The sequence below is a fragment of the Aedes aegypti genome, chromosome 3 (assembly GCF_002204515.2).
Source record: "Aedes aegypti strain LVP_AGWG chromosome 3, AaegL5.0 Primary Assembly, whole genome shotgun sequence".
Lineage (NCBI taxonomy): Eukaryota > Metazoa > Arthropoda > Insecta > Diptera > Culicidae > Aedes > Aedes aegypti.
In genome coordinates, this window is record NC_035109.1 from 349,198,692 (window position 1) to 349,222,829 (window position 24,138).

Here is a 24,138-nt window from a genome sequence, read left to right on the forward strand (position 1 = left end):
ATTCAAACCAAAATGTGAAGTACAGTCTTTAGAGTGTACCGACCAAAACTCCTTATCTCAAGCCCGAATTATTCGAATCCAACCTGTAGGTTTTAAACGGTCTCCATCTTTTCGTCGTCTTCTCATTTACTGGTCCCCTTCCACTTAAGAGTACAACCCACAGCCACCTAAATCAACTCGTCGATTCAATTAATTATATTTCTTCTCTTTCTTTTGCCACACTCCGTTCGAATACCGAAAAAAATCCTCCCACTTCCCCAATCCACACATCCGCCCTCACCCGTCATTTTCCCTGTTCCCCATATATTGCAGGTAGTGATAGCGACCCAGGTCGCGGTGGACGGCCCTCTGCTGGCGATCTCCGACAACATGTTCGTGCACAACAACAGCAAACACGGGCGCCGGGCGAAACGACTCGATCCCGAAGGTACGGGAAGTTCTCCGTTGGCCATTTCCGGCCATCCGCTGGCCCCGGACAGTACGTACGACGGTCGGTTTCAAAATTCTTCTCGTTATATTCTCCTTAATGTGTTCCTTTGTAATGATCTCGTGTGTGTGTGATTCAAATTTTTTCGTTCTCAATTGCCGTTCTCATGGTTCACGAACCTTCAACACAGAGAAACAGACGTAACACTGACGAAATTTCGCATTTAAACGATCGTTTCAAATTTCCCAAGTTTGATACTTCACAGCCATCGTTTTCCTTCGTGTTCGAAGTTTCACACTAGCGCCTTCTGCAGGAATCGTTGTACATAATCGTATTTCGTGCACCATAACCACCAGATGATAATTACATGGAATGGACGATGGATTTCGAAGGAAATCGTTCACAATGTTACGTCTGTTTGTCTGTGCCCATAACGTAGATTCATTGGATGATTTTGCTATTTTTAGTTTGATTCTCACGATTTTCCTTTTTAAACTTTTTCGTTGCGATTGGCCCAGAAACGAAGACCGAACCCGGGTTTGCCTCCGAAGCGGAAATGATCTACCGAGTTGCGGACAAAGGAGAAGCACATTTTCCGCTTCGGAAGCAACCTGTCAGAGCACTATCGTCGTTCGTACTGGGGAAAATTCCCAGCAGACACACATATACCCCAAAGTTGGCGAACGGAGAAAGCGTAGCTCATTAAAAATGATTCAAAGTGCATTAGTGGCGTGGAAACTGCAGTCGAAGGATATGAATCAAACGGGGAAATTTCGCCTCGATTTACGTCGGAAGAGCATCGAAGTGGAACTATGGTAGGATTTATCGGTGATTTTACTCACGGTCTGTGGAAGGCGATATATACCGATACCAATAATTGAACGAATTCAATATATTCGAAGTTTTAGAACACCAGCAACAAGTGCCGGCAAGCTATTTTCAATGTAGATTTGAAAACCAATAATATCAAACAACCATTGTAGTTGTTTCATCACAATCTTTACTTTCTAATTAGGCTACTATCTTACTAAAAACAATATTTATGGGCGAAATTTCAAGGGTGCTATCCTCTAGAATTAAAAGATAAATATGAAGGGTAATCCAAATTATAAATTTTAACATTGGTTCATATGATATTAAGAAAATTTCAGGGCAATTTAGTGAACATTTTTAAATAAAATTTATTTATTGCAGGGTCATTGACGAATACAAGTTGAGTATCTTGATGGTTTCATAGAAAAGAAAATGGTATATACGATATGCTAGCCATTTAAACGAAAATTTGTTAAAAATTTCACCAGAATTATGTGAACGGGTATCGTTAAATATTTTAACCGACATCAAATTAGCAACTCCCAGCGATACGACCCAAATTACCACAGTGTACGCATAATGCAATCACGTTTTGCGTTATGTGATGTTTATATGTGTAATGTTTTCGTATAAGATGTCATCAAAAGGCCTTATACGTACAAAAGTGGAGGCGATATATGTGCATTAGACTGATCCAAATTTTGAAATTTTTGCTCCTCTATGCTTAAACGGTGTCAATTATGATAAAAATCATTCTCCCAAAATTTGAAGTGATTTGGAAGAAATTTGGTTGTGCACACGCCATTTGAAGTTTGTATGGAAATTACTATGAAAAAAGACAAAGCTTTTGTGTTCAGTCCTCTAACTGCTCGAAATAATAATCTATGGAAAAGTGAACAAACTCTTCTCATGTGAAATCTTCCCAGCTATAACTTTGCCGAAGACCACATTTTGATGGGACGTACGAATAATTTGTTATTATTGATAACAAAGTCTAAACCATGCTGAGATGATCATTCAATAACTTTCAGAGCAACACTGCTTTTTTGCTGTAGAACATAGTAGCCTGGATTACTTTGATCTATTCTACCCATCAGGAGCACCACTGTTGCCTGCCGGGCAGTTGGTTTAGCACGCAAAATGCAAACCCAGTTTATATGATTATAAATTGCAATTTATCCTGACGTCCAATCAAAATGTGGTTTTCAGTAAAGTTGTAGCTGAAAGGTTTTCACATGCGAAGATTGTGTTCACTTTTCCGTAAAACATCATGACGAAGAAATAGAGGGCTGAACACAACCCAAGTAACACAATAAGTCATAAATAAGCTTAAAATACACCTTTCGTACATCGCCGCTGTTTTGGTTCGAATGTACAATACTAAATTTAAAACACCTTTATAACCGAAAAAGCGCACAAATGAACGGTATTTAAAACATCTTTTCGATTCCACTAGATGTTTTACAATACGTACTTCATACTTCTCAAAGCATTCTGATTTGTTATATCAATGATATTTCATACATCATTATGACTCACTAGTTGTAATCAAGTTTTCCAGATGTAATAAGGTATGTAAAAATACAAGCGCATTGCCTTTTGCTTGAAATGTTTTGACAGCTCAAGAAAACAAAAACAATAAACAAAAATACTAATCATTGATTTCAAGTGACATGGTGATCAAAAACTAATTTCTTGCCGCATGACATTTTACAGGGATCTTTTGATCGAGTTTTTGAAAATATAAGGTTGTTTCTGTGCATAAAGTGTGTGTTTTTTATGTGCCGTGTTAGGTTTCTGGTGAAACTTATAGTTGTACCTCTTATTATTTCATGCGCCGTTTAAAAGATGCGCAATTGTAACTAGTGTTCCGCGGAATTCATCGGATTGGGTCAGATGCTCATCTGAACGAAGAAGCGACAAATATGGTGGAATCGAGCAGAAGCGTACAGTGCAGGTAAAAAAATTGTAATAATTATTTACAAAACTCGTGTGATAATTCAATTGATTTGTCAATTGTTTCCTTTCAGAAAAAATGTGATACTTGAAATCATCAAGCCTTATGACAGGCTTGAACCCAGTCTCCACCTACTCTGCTGACAATTGTTATTAATTGAATTCATTATGATGTCAATCATGTGTACATTTTTCTGACCAGTGCTGTAATATAGCATTGCTTTGGTAGGGATTGACAAAAAAACATATGTCAGAACAAATTTTGCGTTAGAATTAAGTTTTAAAAGCGTATAAAATACATGTTTAAAAACATAAAAACACAGAAATAGAAGCATGCTGTTTCATTTCATCAAAATGCGAACATCGTAATCAAGACTAGATGTTAAATTTTCTTGAAAATATTCACAATATCATATTTCGATTCATTTTCTTATCGCTTGCATTTTTTCCACTCCTCTTATTTTTTGCCACAGATTATGTGTTGCTTCGAAGTAACCATCTTCAAAGAGAAACTGAGATGTCGTCGAGACCAATATGCTGAATATGTTTTCCATTTGACAGATAAAAGCATTGTTATAACTTCTTCACCATAACAATCATAACAGAGATGCACTAAATATGTTTTTGAAATCAGCTTTAAAACTATGTTTCCATCGATTGAATGTTGGTTATGGTGAATGCTTTTGTTAAGTATTGTTCACATTAATCAAACATAGATATAACAAATATAGCAAAAACACAATTTCAACGTTTGCGGTACAGTTATGTTTTACTAAAACATCACCAGAACATTAAACCGATGTATTGGATTTTATCTTTGAGACCTAAATATAACATCACTTTAGGAGCTCTGACCGAGAAGATGTTTTCTGTGCTACTTGGGAAAAGGTTAGCGTTTTCCATAGTAATCTCCATATAAACTTCAAATGGCCTGTGCACAGTCAAATTTATTCCGATTAATTTCAAACTTTGGGAGGGTGTTATTTACCATAAAATAAGTCGTTTAAGCATAATTGCTCCCTTAAATTTCAAAATTTGCATCACTCTAATGTGCATATTTTATATAATGATATTTGGCATACAATGCGAGTGTGTAAATTTTATTGCGAACTAATCTATAAACTTATGCAACTTAATTTAGTCAACAAATTTGATGTGACAGTTTTTACGGATTAATTTGATTTAATTTGTACTCGTATACGGAACGAAACAAAATGCTCAAGAAATAGCGTTTTATAGAGGAAACTCGCCCCTCAAACGATTTCCGTCACTGTTTTGTACGAGTACGATGTGATTTGTCCAAGTAAACAAGTTCTGACGTTAATACTTATGTAACTTCTGGTTGTCTGAGGAAGATTACGTTAAGCAAGAATCCGACAAAAAAAAACTCGGAAAATGTTGCAAAGACTGCAGTGTAGTCATTTTAATCCTTGCAAAATTGCAAAATCTTGTCCTTAGAAGGACAAGTAAAAAACCACAAAAAAAAACATTTCGAGATCTGTCGAAGATCTAGTAAGGAGTTTGCCTAGGATCTCCTATCGAATCTGAATAGAAAACAAAAAAAATAAACTAAATTCATTTAAATATTTCTTGAAATTCGAGTTTACTAGAAATTTACTAAGGCCAGTTTCAGGCTTTCGAAGCGTCAGGCAATTGGATGCAGCACGGTACACTCAATAATGTAATACAACCAAATCTCTGCTTTCGGTCTATTCAGAGAACTTTTTCTGTTGAACCAGAATTATCCAATGTGTCCAGAAAATCTCATGCCATATTTCAGAGAAAAGCTTTGAAAGCTTTGGAACTATTCATGATATTTTGGAGGGCCTTTGTGCCCATTCCGACATGTTTGAAACAAATCTAGAAGGATTCTTGAAGTGATCTTTAAAACCACCATCTAGAGATGTTTGATTGTTTGTTATTTTTGATTTATTTTCTGAAGGAACCCTGGAATTATTCTAGAAGTCATTTCTGCAATAAGTATTAGATATCTGCAGTTATACCCGTTGGATTCTGAAAAGAACTGAATTTTGTTTTTTCTCTATGGATTCCTAAGGACACCTTGGTTTGATCTCTGTAGTGACCTCTGGAGGAATCTCATTCAAGAAGTATCCCTTAAGAAGTGTATAGATTTAGCAAAAATATTCAGAACAGGGGTTATCGAAGAAATTATTCAATCCCTGTTGAAACTCAAGGCAAAAAAGAATAAAAACTACTAAGAATTCTCTGAATGAATCATAACAAGAATTCCTTGAACAATTCGTGAAGTTATTCCCTGTACAATATGAACCCGATTTCGATTATGGATGATCTTAGGAAATCACTTTTCAATCAAACCTTGTGCTGATATTTTATTAACTATTATATTCAAGACTAATTGGCCCGGCCAACCCAGTAAGTCCTTTTATGATGCTACGAAGACTCCCATACAATGTGGCACTTTTATTTGCACTTAATTTTTAATAGTTTTCGGATGAATTTCATGAACAATTTGTGTACACAAACACGTCTAAACCTTAGACAAGCAAAACGAATGATTCTAATCCGTTGACTTCTTCTCAAGCCAACTGGCGACATACAAACACCATTCCATTTTTATTCATACAAATAGATAGATAGATGGACATGGATGACAGCTACACAGCTAAAAATATGTTGTAAATTTCAGTTTATTTTCATGCACAGAAACTGCAATGTCAACGACAAATCGCTTATTTTTTAATCGAATACACTTTAAATTTACACGATGATGTAACATTCAAGCATCTTTAGCAGAAAATAAAACGTGATGCTCTAACAATAGATGAATTTGATTTATTTTTACTATACTCTTCTGTTTACGCTACATTGAAATTTTAATATTTTTATCTGTGTAGGTTAAACATGTTTGGCTGTTAAGCATAGAAAGTTTGTCAAATATGATAATCACTTCAGTGGTCGCTCTTATTCAGCATTTACGAGCGCTAATGGCTGCCACAAACAGTCTCGCTTTCTGGTAGGGATTAAACGATTTGACGTTTAGCTTGGGTCCGTTCAGACTGTGAACCGTTTCACCGATTCTTTTAACTTTTAGTTAAAATTTGACAGCTCGACAGTTATTTCCCCTCCGGTTAGAAATAACTCTGCTCTGGAGCATGGTTAAACTTGACAGTGCGAAAGTTATTTTCTGCTCCCGTGAATTTGAGAATAACTAACCATCTGTCAACTTTATTCTGAAATAACTACTCGACTGTCAAACCTCAAATGGGTCGACCGCGAAGTTCAACTTAACCATTTGAGGGGAAAATAACTATCGAAATGTCAAATTTTAACTAAAAGTTAAACGAATCGGTGAAACGGTTCACAGCCTCAATAGAAAACCGACCCAAGCAAAACATCAAATCGACATGTCCCTACCAGAAAACGAGCCTGTTTGCGGCAACCATTAGTGCTTTTAAAAACCTGGATAAAGACCTGGAGCAATCGAGTTGTTAGTGATGGAAAGTGACTGTTTTTTATCGAACTGTTGAAATTAGCTCATCTTTCAAGGATAAGCCAAGGGATTGCTTTATGTTGTCTCTTATAAAACGATAGCAGAGCTCACCCACAGTGCTGTAAACAATCGACACTTTGAGCGACGTTCGTTTCATTGCCATGGTCAGCAGTCATTTTATTTTTCCGCATTCATTCGCTACCGTCACCTCTCGCATACAGCACTAGCGGTAGAATGAACATCGTGAAACAAAAAAAAAGTGTCAATTGAATGTCGTCTGACACGATGACATTTTCATATATCATAAGTTTTGCATAGAATTCAGACATATCGGATCATAAACAACATGAATAGTTCAATTTTGTTTGTTAGGTCGAATGTGACACACGTATAGTGAAAGCAGCGCCTATTACGAAAAATGACAGAAACAATCAGAACCGTGATGTTTTCTAGCGAAGTTATCGAGGTCAGTTAAATGGGATGAAGTTAATCACTTTTGAGCGATTCTGTTCTATAATTCCTAGTAGGATGCATGTAATCTCATCCAAATATTTTTAAAACCTGTACTGGTTGGATGTTCATCGAATTATACAAACGTTTTTTTGCGTACTGTTATCATAAGAACAAAAACATTTTTTAGAAATTAAAAAGTGGAATTTTTGATTCCGGGGTGAAGTTGATCAATTACTGCGACAGGATTCCTGAAATAAAGAGACGTGCTATTTACTAAATTTGGGGTCACTGATCCTGAATCAAGTCTCAAAAATCCTACAACTTGTTTATAAATAGGTCAAATCTAGAATTGAATGTTGTGAATTACAGAATACACCACATCAAACGCCTAAAGGTATTCAATTTTCTTTGAATTTAGCAACTCACTCACAAAAAGAACTTTTTTTCTCTGAAAATGATTTTTTACCCTCATTGCAAATATAAAACTGTGTTCTCAGAACATATTTAGAATATATGAAACAGTTTATTTAAATGGTGTCTTTATATAGCCTTGGCAATAGCTAAATGTTTGTCGTAGAACACTTCAATAGTTCATCGAACATTTCCTTAAAAACCTTATTTTTTCATGGTATAACTATGTTGAACGACAAACCGAATTTAGAAACATCAAGAGTAGCTATCAGGTAATACGATATGAGAGAAGTTGTGATAATTGAAAACGGATAATAGCTCTCTTGGCAGTTTATAAATGTGGGTACGGAAATGATCAACTTCTCCCCACTGATCAACTACACACCGAATTACGGTACCGCGATTGCTTACAACACTGCTCATTAGTGTGGAACAAAATTTAAATTCTCGCTCCAATCCACTTTTTGGATTGCATTTAGGTCCCATACCAACTGTGCAAAATTTCAGCTCGATCGGAGAAACTATATTTTAGCGCCAGCCGTTCAAAGTTTGTATGTGATTTAGTATGGAAAAACTTACTTTTGCAAAGAAAAATCGCCAGAGGTCGCCCATTGACCTCTATAAAAATTCTGAACCCAGACCTCGATATGCGAAGAGCGCGAAACAATCCGACGCTTATGAAAAAAGTTCTTCAATGAAAACCTTTTGGCAAGGCGACGTTGATTAACACGTAAAGGAATAACAATAATAACAAAATCGGACAAAATTTCCAAATGGTGTATGCTTAATAACTTTTTACACAAGCATCGGATTGCTGTGTGGTCTTCGGCAATGTTGTTCATCGTAGGAATACCTATCGAGATCTGTGTTCAGAATTTTTATAGAGGTCAACGGACTTCTTCTGGCGATTTTTCTTTGCAAAAGTAAGTTTTTCCATAGTAAATCCCATACAAACTTTGAACGGCTGGCGCTAAAATATAGTTTCTCCGATCGAGCTGAAATTTTGCACAGTTGGTATGGGACCTAAATACAATCCAAAAAGTGGACTGGAGCGAGAATCTAAATTTTTCATAAAATCATGTCCCAGGCTTCTGCTCATCCATACGAATGTGCTCAACAACAAAGTAGCTGGTACAATTGTGGGGAAATGAACCACGGCACAAGAAATTAAACGCATAACTTGCGTTATGTTCTAAAGAAATTGATTCATACTTCTTTTTTTTTCGTCTGTTATCTGTGGTTTGATTATCCCATAAAACATTTGGTTTTGTGTATCTGACTACCATCAGCTCTAGTATCTAGTATCAGCTCTAGCAGATTTTGCGCTCCATGCGTTTTGTACTGCTATCTCTCATAGGGAAGGTGAACATTCGAAAAATAAAACATGTGTGAGTGGAGTTTGATACTGGAGTATAAATTATGCTCCAAATAAAGAGACACAGCTTAACCTGTCAAATCCTATAGTGAAAACGTATGATGTCATCCCTCTGGAATAAACACTATATTTTACGCTCCAGTATTTTAACCCCTCTACCAGCAGCTTTATTTTTTCACCAAAAACAAATATTCAAATCGCGAAAACTTTTTTGTATTTTTGGTATTTTTGCATCATTTTTTCACAAGTTTCCTTTTTTTTCAATCTGTGTCGACATTACCCATTCGTCATCTCGTTTTGAAGAATGCTTAAGGGCTGACACTTCCCATACAAAACATATTTGGCCGCCATGTTGCTTTTAGTGAATTTATCACAAAAAAATAATATGTGGACCATACAAAATCAGGTAATAGGGAGTTTTTCTGAAAAAAAAAAATCATACAAATCGATTGAGTTGTCTCCAGGAACATAACTACAGTGGTCACACTATTATGAGACACCCACTATTTTGAGTCGTTTCCATTTGAATTGCATATGGAACAGAGTGACTAATAATACTGAACAGGTGACCCATAATAGTGTAACCACTGTACTCATTACTCAAAAACATTAAACTCAATATTGACCACCATTTTCATTGTGACTTATTTTCACTTTGTTTTATTTCAAAATGGCACCTTTTATAAGCAATTTTAAATATGTTTCAATATGTTGCCAAAATCGGGAAGAAAATTAGCTTGAATATCAAAAATTGAACATGACAAACTGGGATGAAATTTTTCATCATATAACTGAATATGTTTAAGAAAAAGCAAATTTACTAAATTTGAATCAGAAAATGTCGTCAAAATTGTTACAACTCGTGTCTTCTTCTTCTTCTTCTTGTTATTAACGTCCTCACTGGAACAGAGCCTGCTTTCCAGCTGTGTGCTTATGTGCACTTCCACAGTTATTAACTGAAAGTTGTTTTGCCAAAGTTGCCATTTTTGCATTCGTATATCATGTGGCAAGTACGATTAAACTCTATGCCCAGAAAAGTCAAAGAAATATCCATTACGAAAAGATCCTGAACCGATCAAGAATCGAACCCAGACATCTTCAGCATGGCTTTGCATTGTAGCCGCAGACTCTAACCACTCGGCTAAGGAAGGCCCAACTCGTGTATTTGACAATTTTATTGCATAGTAAAATTTCGGAATTCAGCATAAGAAGCCAAAATGTAGGCAATTTCCTTAGAAACACGCACGTTTTTTCGAGAATAAACGGTTTTTCGATTGAAAAACTATGCTGTATGACCTCAAAAATGAGGTCATGAACAAATACTTAAAGTTAAAAATAATTCGAGCTGTTTAGTGAAATAGTTGAATTGAATGGTATAGCACTAAATTCGGTTTTTATTTACTACTAAAATTTTGCGTGTAGGCTAGCACCAGCGAGCAGATTTTTCTAACAGTATTGCTTACAATCGCAAAAACGTTGCATAATTCTAAGTAAAACTAACGTTTTTTTTTTCAAATGAAATGGTTTAAAATCATCATTATACATCTAAAATAAGAAAACATGGAATGTCTGTGATGACAACGATATATTCAAAATCGTTGAAAGGAATTGCTATTTCATACCGACATGGAAGAAATAAAGTAACAAAAGTAAAATCAAACTGATAAGAGTCTCTAGTCTCAGCCAGCTGGAACATTTTTCCATCATCACAGCGACATCGCTTGAATTTCCTAGCCTAGATAGCCAACAAGTCCGAACGGCACGTGAATCGCGAACCAGATCAAAAGCCGAGTCCGCTCAATTAAATTTTCATCCCAACTATGAAATATAGCGCTTCATTCATGAATGTATGCATAGACCCAACACGTTTCGTAGCCACTATGGCGGGGATGACGATAACGGTGTCCGAGTTCCGTTCGGTTAGTTCTACCGGACGTATAGTACAGAGCTAATCGACAAGAGGACGACTCCAACTGACCACACAACCCTGATACTGTGGTTAGCAATCAACACGTGGTGGTTGAATTTTTAATTTGAATTGCGTTTTTTGTGTTGGGAAAGTGGCTTTAAGGCCATCCAACCGACTGCCACCGCACAACGAACCGCTGGAATTAAGTCTCCGCTAATAGAGGGACACAAATTGAGCTTGCGACAACGTTCCCCGTTCTACCGGTACCAAGTATATCTATGTGTGTCTGCTGCGGTTGTAGCTATGATTCGTATAATCGGATTATGTCAACCATCTCTCTAGTTCGCCGTATCGTTAGTCGGAAGTCGGAGAAATCGGAGAGAATATAAATCCTTGTTCTTTTTTTTATTTCTCGGTGCCGTTGTTGCTTCCAATACGCAGGCATCTATCCACCGCTACCAATGGCAACTCCCTGTATCAAGGCGATCAGCCCTAGCGAAGGTTGGACGACCGGCGGTGCGCAGGTAATCATAGTGGGAGATAACTTCTTCGACGGGCTACAGGTGGTTTTCGGCACCATGCTGGTGTGGAGTGAGGTAAGTCCTTGTCCCCGATTTGGAAGGCAACAAGTATTGACGAAGTTTCTTTTGTTCTAATTGACAGTTGATAACGTCTCACGCAATTCGGGTGCAGACTCCTCCCCGGCATATACCAGGTGTGGTAGAAGTCACGTTGTCCTACAAGAGCAAACAGTTCTGCAAGGGATCGCCTGGTCGATTCGTGTATGTTTGTAAGTTTTTATGTGAAATCCGGTTTTAGCATATGTTGTTAACGATTCCTTCTTCATTCCAGCGTTAAGTGAACCAACCATCGACTACGGTTTCCAGCGATTACAGAAGCTAATTCCCCGGCATCCAGGCGATCCGGAGAAACTCCCAAAGGAGATTATCTTGAAGCGGGCGGCAGACCTCGCGGAAGCGCTCTACTCCATGCCCCGCTCTCCGAATGGTTCCTCCGGCTTCAATTCCTACAGCGGACAGCTAGCAGTGAGCGTTCAAGATGGCACCGGCCAGTGGGCAGAAGGTAACAACAAGTTTAACGCATTCCAAGGCAACGCTTCTCATGGAACGTTATCCGCCTTTTTTCCCATAGCTGATGAATATACTCGAGCTCAGAGCAGCAGCGTGAGTCCCCGGGGAGGATACTGTAGTAGCGCGTCAACTCCACATTCCTCTGGCGGAGGCTCGTACGGAAGCAGCAATGGATACGCAACGGCATCCAACATGAGCGGGCTAACCTCGTCGCCCGCCAGTGTCTTCAACTCTTCGTCAAGTAAGTGTGATAGCGTTTTGTCGTGTCGATTTTTTTTTGTTTATTCGATAGTTTGAAATCGACATTAACACATGCAATACTAACATCAACGATTGTTACAAATATATTGTTGCTCGATGAAACCTAATCAGATGCCAAGAAACCGCCCCCAATCGCTACAGACCGATGCACGCCAAATTAGCCCTTCTGTTCTTTGCTCGAACCTAATATGCATGTTTCAAACAGAGGTCACCTAATGGGCTGACTTCTGTTTGGAACCGCGTATCCATCAAGTCAAAATTATACCAAAAAATCGATGTACACGCTGCCGTTAGTACTGCATGTGACCGTCGATTTCCGTTGTCTCCGTCATACTCGATGTGCCTTAACGTTGCTCTATTTTGTGCTGTTTTAAAACAAAAATTCGCTTCTTTTCTACCATTCCCTCCAGTTACATCGTCACCAAACCTGTGGCACTCGCAGCTCGTTCCATCACATGGCTACTCGGCCGCGGCCAGTTCTCATCAATTTTGGCACACTTCTTCATCGTCTGTAGCGACAGCGGTCTAAGAGCCGAAATCCCTTGCCGATCTTTGCTGTTAGTAGCTTTAGTTCTGATCATTCATAATGCTACATATTTACTTACCAATTTCTTCCCTACCCGCAGGAATCAACGGACTGATGAGTGGCGGCAGTGGCTTCAGCCCCTACTCAATGACCACGTGTGGATCCCAAGGTTACACGCCGAGCCCCCTGGCTGCGGCCAGTACGACATCCAAGTAAACCTAAGCCAACATCTGCGTGAAGATATGCGTCGTTAATTGTTATTTTAAAGACACTATCCCCTGTAAGATACTCATTCCCTGCTTTTTGATTTCTCATATATTTATTACCCAAAATTTTCCCCGTTTTCTGTTTAATGTGCAATATAACATAACTTCCTGCAGTCACCGAACTGTAAGGACACTGTAAACATTGTAAAAAGTCAGTTAATTAAAGTAATAAAAAAAGCAGAAGAAGCTTTATAGTTAAAATTTTGCGATTTCTAATGGAAAAAAGTCAACGAAGTAATTAAAAAAACGATAGTAAAATACATTATTCAAAACATATCTTTGAGAAACAAAAGTCGAACATTTCATCCAATCATATCTACATGTGTCAGTAAGAGTTATTAAACGAAACAATCCCTAATAAAACAAATAGTTGTTAATCTCGATCACCCAATCAAGAAGCAAACATCAAAACAAGCAAATATTTAGAGATGGAAGTAAATCTGCGAAACATCATTCTAAAATAAACGAAAAACTTTTGCTGCAATCAACGAACCCCTAAAGCAGTTGGCGCTTAATTTGTATACGATACCACGACCGCTGGAAACCCACACCCACACAGAAAAGCTCATGAAACATTTCAATATTCTTTCCTTTCGCTTTTTGCTCTCGTTGCCAAAGCTCCTTTGAATGGTTAAACTTTCAAGCAGCTGCGTACTTTTAGTTGAGTAGCTTTTGGGCGCAATTGTTTCATCTCGTTGATCTCAATCGAAAGGGCAATCACGCTCACGTGGAAGAAACTTTTTTAACTTTTAGGTAATTATGTAGCTCAGTTTGTCACAAATTCGGTTAATACAGAATTTTTGGAATTTCATGACAGGCACATCCATTTTTGGAACAAGATAGGAATTAAATTGTTTGCAAAAGTCATAGAACGGTTTGGTCAAATATAGCAGTACTTGTAGGAAACGAGGAAACTGAATCAACTGATTTTATATTTATATGAAACAGAGCAAAAGCAACGATATGATCTGAATAGGAAATTAATCAATTTTACGGATCAAACAAACCAACGCATCGGGCGATAGTCGAAAACACTTTCTTTTTCCCTGATAAAGTATGTAGATATAGAAAATGAAGAGGAATATCCTCTGTGAACCAGTGGCAATTAAAACATGGCAGTAAAAAGATATGATGATGACTCAACAAATAAGTTTCAGATCAAATAAATATTGGTGTGAAAAATTATCAAAACTGTTTTCGTTTACAACAAAACATACCGAAATTTTGTTCAATTCTAATATTTCTCGCTGAACAACTTGTACGAGTCGTTGTATTGAATTCACGTCTAAACAGATAATACTGAATGAACAATGTCACGCCACAATACTCGGTTCGTGGCCGCATCCCTCCATCATCGGTTCTGCCCCAATTTTGCCAAATCGCTGAGCACTTGGTCTGCCCACCTAGCTTGCAGCGCTCCACGCCTATTCATCTTTCTCCGGAATGCCTCCAAAAATCGTTTTAAGCACCCAACAATGAAGATTCGATCCTTCATCGAGCGGTCGTTGATGAAACCAGCTTGAAAGCTTCCCACAAACTCATTTACAATTGGTGATAGACGACGGAAGATAATAAGCGATAGCAATTTGTAGGGGTCGTCCATTAATAACGTAAGACAATTTTGGCCCCCCATAGTGTAGAAATGGCCGAAGCACCGATAGAGAATCACCCATGGCACCAGCATTCCAGGAACACGTCTTACCTTGCTGACTGCTTACGATCGAAAGGGACGTTTATGCTAGTCGCGCAGCGTCGTTTATACCCGAGCCGAAGTCTGTGTCAGCAGATGCTCGTGTACTGAAATATATGTCAAATGTTGAGCCCTTCAGAGTTCACCAAGGAGTATAATAGATTGTCCTAATGTTGGCAAGCACTCATCCCACATCTTCCCTCTTATCCAAAAGAAAAAAAAACAATTACAGTAGTAAATTCTTCATAAATTAAAGTTTTATTTTTCCACTATGATCACAAAAAAAGATAACAATTTATTTGGATCGATTGTAGCTTTTGTCTTCGAGTTCGCATATTCGTATGTAAACCCTGGGCTTGGGATTATGTTTTCCAGGGAGCGATGAGTTTTGATAATTGATCGCTGTTGTTAGTAGCTTTGATTAGATGTTGGGTGAATTTCAAAGCAATGGCAACCTTTTTATTACAAAATTTAGATTTTGTCTTCTGACCTAAAGATTCTGGTTAAACTACTGCATAGTACGGCTATCACCCATCAAAATTACTCTCACTTCGGGAAAATATAATTTCAAACTGGCGAGAAGATTACAAACTGAGGGAGGGTTAGGAGCACAGTCAGACCCTTGAATGTGCAATGTGGGGTAGTAATTGGTAATGCCATTGACGGTTAGTAATCTTCTTCGAGGTTTTTGAAAACCAACAGGGCGCGTGCACCGGGTTGCGGATAGGAGCAAAGGGAGATCAATAGCATCTACTTAAAATATTTAAGATAAAAGATTTAATCGATCGAGCTATCAGGTAGCGAGACCTGTAGTCCACCACTACCAGAATTGAAATTCCTCCCAGCTTCGCGTATAGGCCGTTAAAACACAGAGAACAGACGTTCACCTTTTCTCGTCAGCATGTGTGTAAAGCATTGAACTGGTCATTTCAAAGTATGTCGTTATGCTCCTGTTACGCGGCGCTGTCGTCAAATTGAGAACGCTACAAATTTGCCGCTTTTTACACTTTGGCGCTAGTGTCGATAACAAAAATTGCCACTTGTCGCTAGCGTTGCTTTGTGTGCTAATGCATTTTGATGTTCATACATCGATGTGACATCGTGTTGTCGAAACGAGTTTGTATGTCGGGCTGTCTGCGTTGGCGGCGCTGATGTTTGATTCGAACCTTTACACATGGTTCAGATGAAATTTTGTTCGAGCCTCCATGTCTGTTCTCTGTGGTTAAAGTCTAATCCGATCGTTTGCCATGCTATTTTAGGCGCAAACGAACGCTTCATAGGGGTGGGCTTTTCTGGCCTACTGGTAGTAGCGTAAGCCTGACATCCTCCAAAGCACTCTTCAGCATCAACGGTGATACCTGGCCACCGAACCCTTTCGCGAAGGATACTTCCAATTTTTGCAGCCATGGGGTGGCCGCTGTGTGCAACATCTAAAGCTTTATTGCGGAGAGACTCAGGTACAACTATGCAACCTCTTTTGATCACAACCCCGTTCAGCACACATAGGCAGTGTTGGGAAACTCGTGAGTACTCACTGAAAACTGCAAACTCACTCGCGAGTATGAGTTGTACAGCTTGAACTCTCGCGTGAGTATACTCAGTCGTGAGTTTCAGTTGTACAGCTCATACTCGTGAGTGAGTTTTCGACTAAAAGTTACTCACTCGTGAGTAATTTTACTCACTTGAAATATTGTGAATATTCTAAAAGCTTGCGAATGGCTCAAATAAATAATGAGTAATAAGTGAGGCTATTCTTGGGGTGACCTTATTCAAATGATAACATGAAAATTTCATTCTGAAAACTATTTGATGCACGCAAAACATTATTCTTAACACAAGCTGTAATTTATGTTTGGTGTTTCGCTGCGCATGTTGCATCGTAAATGCTCTTTTCTTCTGACGTTACACCTCTACTGGGCCAGATTCTGCTTTTTAGCTCAATGTACTTATGATATGAGCATTTTCACATTTATCAACAATGAGCTTTATTTATTTGCCAATTGACTTTTTTTTATTCTCTATTTTACGATATGCAGCACTACTGCAATAATAAAAACCTGAGACAGAGACTCGACAAAACGTATCTGAGTTTCGTGCCAAAACAAATAAGCCGCTGATTGGTATGCCAAACAGCGTTGCCAGCAATATTTTGTGCGACAACTTCAGCACCAGCTTTTCAATTTTCATTTTTTCCGGTTTTCTGACAACACATAGATCATAAAAGAGGAGCAGAAATCTAACAATAAGTCAGGTGCCACATGTCTTAGATAGAATCGAACAAAAGAAGTTAAAAAAATATTTCAGAAAATTATGTTTAATTTATTTTTTATTCATGATATGACTAGATTAAACGTTGAAAATGATACATTTTTAAATGTCTGTTCCTTAAACAGCGCTATTTAAAATTCTATATTGAAAAATTATGCATACTTGCTATTACCACATAACAGTAATGACCAAACAATAATCAGAGGCCCGTATAATGGTTTAATGAGGATAAACTTATCATTCAGTATCTATATAGAAACCAAGCAAAATATAAATTCCGAACATTTTTCTGATCAGAAATCTTTATTCGGCAACGTTGCATTCAAGTTTTTTAGAACAAAGTTGCAAATTACATAAGGTTTGCTGAAAATATTCGAAAGCGAAATTACATATGAAATGGGCAAGATGCCAATCGCAAACCAAATTTATGTGAGGTACCGCGGGGCAAATGGGTAAATGGGGTAAGTGAAAATAATTTGTATATTTTACTAAATATATGTATTCACGGTTCAAACTGCGTAAACCTTTGAGGTCATTCAGAGCATTACGATAGATAAAAGATTCCTGCGATTTTTCAACCATTATTGCATAATAGAGTGAAAGATTGTCTACCTGTCAACTCTTACTCCGTTACAAGTTGGCGGCGTGCAATCTTGTATTGATATGTTCAGTAGAAAAAAGTTGCAGAAAATAATTCTCTGTACCACATCTTAGTTGTACTCTCTGACAGTTTTAAACTGAAAATAAAAGTTTTGAGATGAATTCGACCTAGACATAAAAATAACTAAATTAAAACACCATCACTTTTCTAATCACGTGGGGCAAGTAAAAAGTTTCTCATTAGAGATTGAATTTGTGTTTTCTTTTTAGGTAGCTATTAGTAAACAAGGTTCGCAATTACCATAGAAAATCGGAACGTGCTTCAAATTCAAGAAACACAATATTCAAAGCGATAAAAGCTATTACTAATCATGGAACTTCTCTAAAAGAGATTGCCAGACGATATTGATGTGTCTACTTCGGACAGCCGATTGAAAGGAAAACGTTGATTGAAAAGTTGCAATATAAGAGAACGCACGGGAATCTCATGGAATGTAAATGTAAAGCTAGCCCAAAACATAAAAATGGGCTATGGGTCTATCCACACAAAAAAGAATCCGAATACTATCGAAGGATTCCGTTCCAAAAAATAATTTCTCCCGAAGAGAAACTAATAACGACCGGTGAAAATTCTACAGAGCCGAAAATGAACAGAAGAAAATTGAATTGACAAGAGTAAAATTTTCTTTGTTTACATGTTACTTACCTAAGGAACAGGACGCCTTAAGGGGGCAGGATCCGTCATTGATTTCGAAATTTTCAAAAGCAGTTTTTTCATTCAAAATCCAGAAAATTTACAGGAAAATGTGTTCATTATATTCTGTTCCCCTACCGAAACACAGTGAACACATTTTCATCGAATAATTTTTAGTTTGGAACAGAAAAACTGCTTTTCAAATTTTGATGATGACGATGATTACGATGAAGGAGCGTTGATCGTTAACTAATGCTGAAGTTAATAGAAATCGTGAATATAACTAAATTTCAATTTATTGTTCAAAAACTTGTGAAGCAAAAGTGACATTTTGCAAAAACTTTTTCTGTTTTTTCTTTCATTTTTACATAAAAATCAATTTTAGCATACTGTTTATATTTGATGGGAGTCAAGTTAAAAAATAAAGACGACTTCATTTATTTCAATTTAAAGTCTTTAGAATTTAAAGAATCTCAACTATACGATTTCCATTACCCACATGCCCCACGGTACCTTATTCCATTTTTACTAATACTTCAATTCAACTTTGAATATCAATAACATAAACGCGTTCAAAGTAACAGTATTCATATTATGCCACTAAACAAAATAAATTGGTCTGGAAAGTATTTGAACACAACCGGATTTTCGCCATTATAACTTGTTTATCCATTCTGATAAACTGGCTCTGAATTCGGTAAAGTTTAAACAACCATACTATAAAACTGCATATCACAATATACACTGAAGTCGACAGCAGCTGTAAACCCTTTGAATTATTTACATTTACAGTCTTCTACCTAGATTAGAACATACTAATGTACAATTTTATTTTGCTATGGAAATTGGTTACTCACCATACTCACAAAGAGTAAACTTGCTCACTCACCGAGAGTAATGACGTCATACTCACTGCGAGTATTACTCTTTACGTGAGTAATACTCGCAGTGAGTTATGACGTCATACTCTCGCGTGAGTTAGAGTAAGGAATGAGTGACTCACAGCGTGAGTATTACTCGCAGACGAGTACGAGAGTGAGTATTTTTTTACTCGCGAGCACGAGTTTCCCAACACTGCACATAGGTCTTCTGATACCGAGTCAAATTTCCGAAGCGATTTTGACCAGCTTCCCTATTCCAGCGCCACTATGACTTGTCCTTCGCGGTTGCCTCTTGCACCTCGGATTCTGTTTAGAAACCACCACCGTTAGATTCTGCTCTGGCAATCTCCCACGGGCAACATAGTTCATCAAACGGTTCGTCGTTTGCAATGTAGAGGCGAGATGAGGGGTCTGCGATATTGTAACGGCCACGGATATACTCTATATCGTATATGCCCATCTGTCGGCTCGAGTCAACGCTCGTTTGGAGTTCTCCCGAGAACGGTTGAGCATAAACGCAACACTAGACTGATGCAAATTTTGAAGTTTTTGCTCCCCTATGCTTAAACGATGTCAATTATGATGAAAATGATCCGCCCAAAATTTGAAGTGATTCGGAAGAAATTTGGTTGTGCACACGCTATTTGAAGTTTATATGGAAATTACTATGGAAAAGGCAAACCTTTTGTGTTCAGTCCCCTAACTGCTCGTCAAAATAATTTATGGAAAAGTGAACACACTCATCTCATGTGAAAACTTCCCAGCTACAACTTTGCCGAAGACCACATTTCGATGGGACGTAAGGATAATTTGTTATTATTGATAACAAAGTCTTAATCATGCTGAGATGATCATTCAATTACTTTCAGAGCAACACTGCTTTTTTGCTGTAGAACATAGTAGCCTGGATTACTTTGATCTATTTTTCCCGCCAGGAGCACCACTGTTGCCTGCCGAACAGTTGGTGGAGCATGCTACATGCAAACCAACTTTATGATGATGAATAACACTTTATCCTGAGGTCCAATCAAAAAGTGGTCCTCGGCAAAGTTGTAGCTGGGAGGATTTCACATTAGAAGAATTTGTTCATTTTTCCATAAAATATTATGACGAAGAGATAGAGGGCTTAACACAAAAGATTGGCGTTTTCCATAGTAATCTCCATATAAACTTCAAATGGCGTGTGCACAGTCAAATTTCTTCCGAATCACTTCAAACTTTGGGAGGATGCTATTTACAATAATTAAAATCGTTTAAGCGTAGGGGAGCAAACATTTCAAAATTTGCATCACTCTAACGCAACACCCTTGGCATCGGTGCGCAGTACGAAGTGTCGGCCTAGCAGGAAATATGAAAAATTATCGATTCCCCGCACGGCACCAAGCGCCTCCCGTTGGTTTTGGGCATAGCGTTTCTCCGTTTAGGTTAAGACCTTTGATGCGAAACTTACAACGCGTGACACCCCCTTGTTGTCTTCCTGCACGAGCACAGCATACAAAGCATACAAAGCGGTACTCAAACAAACGAATGGTTGACATAAACCTGAGTGACATTCAAACTTCCCATCAGTAAGTTTAATGGCCGAATGGACATTTAGTATAAAGACGATAGGCTGAATAGGCTGTTCTTCTGAGTTATGCTGTTGCAGTAGTTATTAGCACTAAGCTTCTAATATTTCAATCAATAATACCTGGACACTTTCCTTTCATGATTCACTTGACATTGAGGGTTCTTCTTCTATCTTCTTTCTAGCGTTACGCCCCAACTGGGACAAAGCCTGCTTCTCAGATTAGTGTTCTTATGAGCACTTCCACAGTTATTAACTGAGAGCTTTCTTTGCCGATTGACCAGTTTTGAATATGTATATAGTGTGGCAGGTACGAAGGTCCGATAGATTTTTCTGACAATTTCGCGCGTGCCTTCGTTGCCGGAGAATTTTTTTTTCCTGTTTTGGAGCGTCTTGCTGGGTAGTGCTTCGTGAAGCCCAAGCAGGACAGTACGGTTTTGCGTCGTCCGATAGATTTTTCTGACAATTTCGCGCGTGCCTTCGTTGCCGGAGAATTTTTTTTCCTGTTTTGGAGCGTCTAGCTGGGTAGTGCTTCGTGAAGCCCAAGCAGGACAGTTCGGTTTGGCGTCGTCCGATAGATTTTTTTTGACAATTTCGCGCGTGCCTTCGTTGCCGGAGAATTTTTTTTTTTCCTGTTTTGGAGCGTCTTGCTGGGTAGTGCTTCGTGAAGCCCAAGCAGGACAGTACGGTTTTGCGTCGTCCGATAGATTTTTCTGACAATTTCGCGCGTGCCTTCGTTGCCGGATTTTTTTTTTTTTTTTCCTGTTTTGGAGCGTCTAGCTGGGTAGTGCTTCGTGAAGCCCAAGCAGGACAGTACGGTTTTGCGTCGTCCGATAGATTTTTCTGACAATTTCGCGCGTGCCTTCGTTGCCGGAATTTTTTTTTTTTTTTTTTTCCTGTTTTGGAGCGTCTAGCTGGGTAGTGCTTCGTGAAGCCCAAGCAGGACAGTACGGTTTTGCGTCGTCCGATAGATTTTTTTGACAATTTCGCGCGTGCTTTCGTTGCCGAAGATTTTTTTTTTTTTTTTTTTTCCTGTTTTGGAGCGTCTTGCTGGGTAGTGCTTCGTGAAGCCCAAGCAGGACAGTACGGTTTGGCGTCGTCCGATAGATTTTTCTGACAATTTCGCGCGTGCCTTCGTTGCCGGAGAATTTTTTTTTTCCTGTTTTGGAGCGTCTAGCTGGGTAGTGCTTCGTGAAGCCCAAGCAGGACAGTTCGGTTTTGCGTCGTCCGATAGATTTTGCTGACAGTTTCGCGCGTGTTTTCGTCGCCGGAGATTTTTTTTTTTTTTTTTCCCTGCTTTGGAGCGTCTTGCTGGGTATTTGGGAAGGCCCAAGCAAGACGGTTTGTTTTCGGAACGCCAAGAAGTTTTGCTGTCAGTGTCAGTTTTGTGTTCAGTCAAGAATGGATTACCAACTGGTGAGTTCGTTTCATGCTTATGATAACACATTTTCTCTTGAAAGTGTAACTTTTATGTAATATTAAAACAAACTTTGTATGGTTCGTCACTACATGTGTCGGTATTATGCTTTTTTCTTATACAATTTCAATATACATACATTTTTCTCTTTTTGACATTATTAAAAATTATCTTTTGAATTGTTCGACATTGTGAATGTTGACGTATTTTCTAAAACTTCTACCATATCGAGACAAAATGCACAGTAATACTCATATGTAATTTTCAAACAAACTATGTATGGTTCGTCACTACAAGTGTCGGCATTATTCCTGTTTCATATAATTTAAAATATATGCATGTAATTTTCAGTTTTCGTCATTAATAAAAACGTCTTTTGAATTGTTTGACATTATAGATGTTGACGTATTTTTTCCAAAAACTTCTCGAGACAAAAATACAAAACTAGCTTTAAATATAAGTCGTATATTCCCCCCTTGTCCATGGATCGCATCACCGACCAGAGGTGACTCCCAGATCTTTTCCTCCCTCATTAATAAACACCCTTCCCGTGGTGATTGTGGAGATGCAGAGGTATTCTCGGTCTCTAGAAGCAACAATCATTACACCCTAACATTCCTTCCCCATCCCAACTGACTGTAAGGACTTGGCCGGCGCCGTTATTGATCAATAATATTAGATCTGCTAAAATTGCACTTCGAGAGTAAGCGGAAACTCCCATCCCTTATTCATTTGGATCGTAGTGCAATTCTTACCAGTTCCGATCAATCACGGAGTAGCAACCATTGACATGTGCAGTCAGTCTATGCTATGCTATGCTATGCTATGCTATATAGTGTGGCAGGTACGAAGTATATAGTATGCCCTGGGAATCGAGAAAATATCCTTTTACGAAAAGATCCTCGACCAGCGGGATTCGAACCCACGACCCTCAGCATGGTCATGCTGAATAGATGCGCGTTTACCGCTACGGCTATTTGGGCCCCTGACATTGGGGGTTATAGTCGGTCGAATTGTAATAAAGTGTGCAATGAAAAATATTTTAATACCGCGCATATTATTATCAAAACCATTCAAAAAACCTCCTGTCGAAGTGAATCAAAAAAGCAAAGAAGATGATCCGACACCCAAATTTCTTTGAGGAAAACGTGCATGATTTCATGAACGATTCAATGAAAACGATAAATTTTTTGAGGCATTTCTGTTTTAACATTCTTATTTATTAACCCATGAATATATATTTTGGTAATATTCTCAAAAAACTTCGAAAAAGGTTCTCTAAAAATTTATGTTTGGAAACAATTGATAAAATACATTCCTAAATAGATGCTTAAGGTGAAGATAAATCGAAGCCAAACCCCAAATTTTCAAGAGCACAAATCTGAAGAACCGAACACCCGTTTGAGCTGAAAACTTAATCGATTGGTCACTAGCTGGTGGTGACCAATCGATTAAGTTTTCAGCTCAAACGAGTGTTCGGTTTTCCAGATTTGTGCTCTTGAAAATTTGAGGTTTGGCTTCGATTCATCTTCACCTTAAATAAATGCATGATCAAAAAGGAAGTACACTGAAATGTTTTACGCGGTACCGCAAAAAAAAACAAGCGTTATTTAAAAAAAAAACTAGTTAAACACCCTAAATGTTTTGTTCGTGTAAAACAATGCTTTGTTATGATTCGTATGGTGATGAAACGTCGAAAAACACAACTTTATACGCCGTTTTTTTTAATAAGTGTCGTAAGAGTCATTGCGCAACTAAAATCAGCTTTTTTTTCATTACGCAACCGTTTTCGAACCCAACGGGGCAGTAGGAGCCACTTAATTAAATTGTATGATTTTTATTTAAAACAATTTAGAGAAAATTTAATGATAAATAGTACATTATTGGAAATGAAATTCTATTAGCTTTATTTTATGTTCAAAACACTTTCGCCACTTCACTTTTTAAATAATATTTTGTTTTCCAACAATTTTGTTTACGAACAAATCTAATTCCGCTCACGAATTGTTCAGTATTATCAGAATGTTACATCCTGGAATTTCGGGTGGCCGAGACACATTA

The 24,138-nt window shown here is 38.0% G+C and overlaps 1 protein-coding gene across 1 annotated transcript in view; it reads left to right on the top strand.

Moving 5' to 3' along the window:
- LOC5578097 (transcription factor collier) overlaps window positions 1–14,145 on the top strand; it is a 217,966-nt gene extending 203,821 nt beyond the window's left edge. The window contains exons 10-15 of the mRNA XM_021850883.1: window positions 313–490; window positions 11,258–11,412; window positions 11,480–11,606; window positions 11,669–11,899; window positions 11,969–12,148; window positions 12,795–14,145. Coding sequence (XP_021706575.1) covers window positions 313–490; window positions 11,258–11,412; window positions 11,480–11,606; window positions 11,669–11,899; window positions 11,969–12,148; window positions 12,795–12,910 — 987 coding nt within the window. The 3' untranslated portion in view covers window positions 12,911–14,145. The remainder of the gene's footprint in view (window positions 1–312; window positions 491–11,257; window positions 11,413–11,479; window positions 11,607–11,668; window positions 11,900–11,968; window positions 12,149–12,794) is intronic.
- The last annotated feature ends 9,993 nt before the right edge of the window (window positions 14,146–24,138 follow it).